The sequence below is a fragment of the Eurytemora carolleeae genome, unplaced genomic scaffold (genome assembly GCF_000591075.1).
Source record: "Eurytemora carolleeae unplaced genomic scaffold, Eaff_2.0 scaffold836, whole genome shotgun sequence".
Taxonomy (NCBI): Eukaryota; Metazoa; Arthropoda; class Copepoda; order Calanoida; family Temoridae; genus Eurytemora; species Eurytemora carolleeae.
This window is the reverse complement of record NW_019397983.1, coordinates 78,857-79,728: the sequence shown is the minus strand read 5'-3', so window position 1 is coordinate 79,728 and position 872 is coordinate 78,857. Positions and strand designations below refer to the sequence as shown.

The 872-nt window shown below is 36.9% G+C and overlaps 1 protein-coding gene across 2 annotated transcripts in view; it reads right to left on the bottom strand.

Annotated features, from left to right (window-relative positions):
• Positions 1-235: 235 nt before the first annotated feature.
• The window catches only part of LOC111716519 (uncharacterized), a 36,528-nt gene continuing 35,891 nt past the window's right edge, over positions 236-872 (bottom strand). For both annotated transcript variants that reach the window (XM_023492000.1, XM_023492001.1), the window contains exon 23: positions 236-600. In XM_023492000.1, coding sequence (XP_023347768.1) covers positions 306-600 — 295 coding nt within the window. In that variant the 3' untranslated portion in view covers positions 236-305. The remainder of the gene's footprint in view (positions 601-872) is intronic.

Genomic DNA, 872 nt, shown 5'->3' with positions numbered 1-872 from the left:
TTGTTTAAAAGAAAAATCTCTAAAAATGTCACCTAATTCAATGATTAACCGTACTTTTTAATGCATGTTTGTAAATCATAAATCCAGCATATTTTTCTATTCTGTTTTACGATTTTTAGATTCTTATAGCTAATAAACTTTTGCTGACAAATACAAATTTTTTTAAAATACATTTCTGAAATATATGTAATTTTGCGACGGCATACTTTGTATTTGGACAAAGCTTTTCAAAGAAAACAATTGGTTTCAATTTATTGTGAGGGGAGTGGATTAGTTTTATTTTTTGAAATGGGGGGAGGGGGGAGTTACACTTTCTCCGGGGCGCTAGGGCAGGAAGCCTTTTCTAAAATTTCTGAATCTTTTTCCAGTTTCTTTTTTCCCTCTTTTCCATTTTTAACATCTTTGCCATTCTTTGAATCTTTTCCGTTCTTTCCATCTTTTTTCTCTTTCGATTCTTTTTTTTCTCTCCTCTCCTTTCCATCCTTTCCGTCCTTTCCGTCCTTTCTGTCCTTTCCGTCCTTTCCGTCCTTTCCGTCCTTTCCGTCCTGATAATCCTCCTGATCCTCTTCATCCTTTACATTCACCAGGTTCAGTAAAATCCTAAAAACAAAATTCAAAATAATTCTCTGTATTATGCAATATTCAAACAACATAATTAATAAAGATTTGTCACAAATTAAAACAAAAACTATTTCCACCCCTACACTCCGTACCATCCCTCATCGACCCTAAACCCCTACCCTAACCTTTCCTTTAACCTACACCCCAACCCTCTACCTCTCCCGTACCCCACATCCCTACCCTCTACCTCTCCTCTACCATACACCCTTGTCCCCTACCCTCCAATCCTCTTCTTCTCCTCTACCCTACAC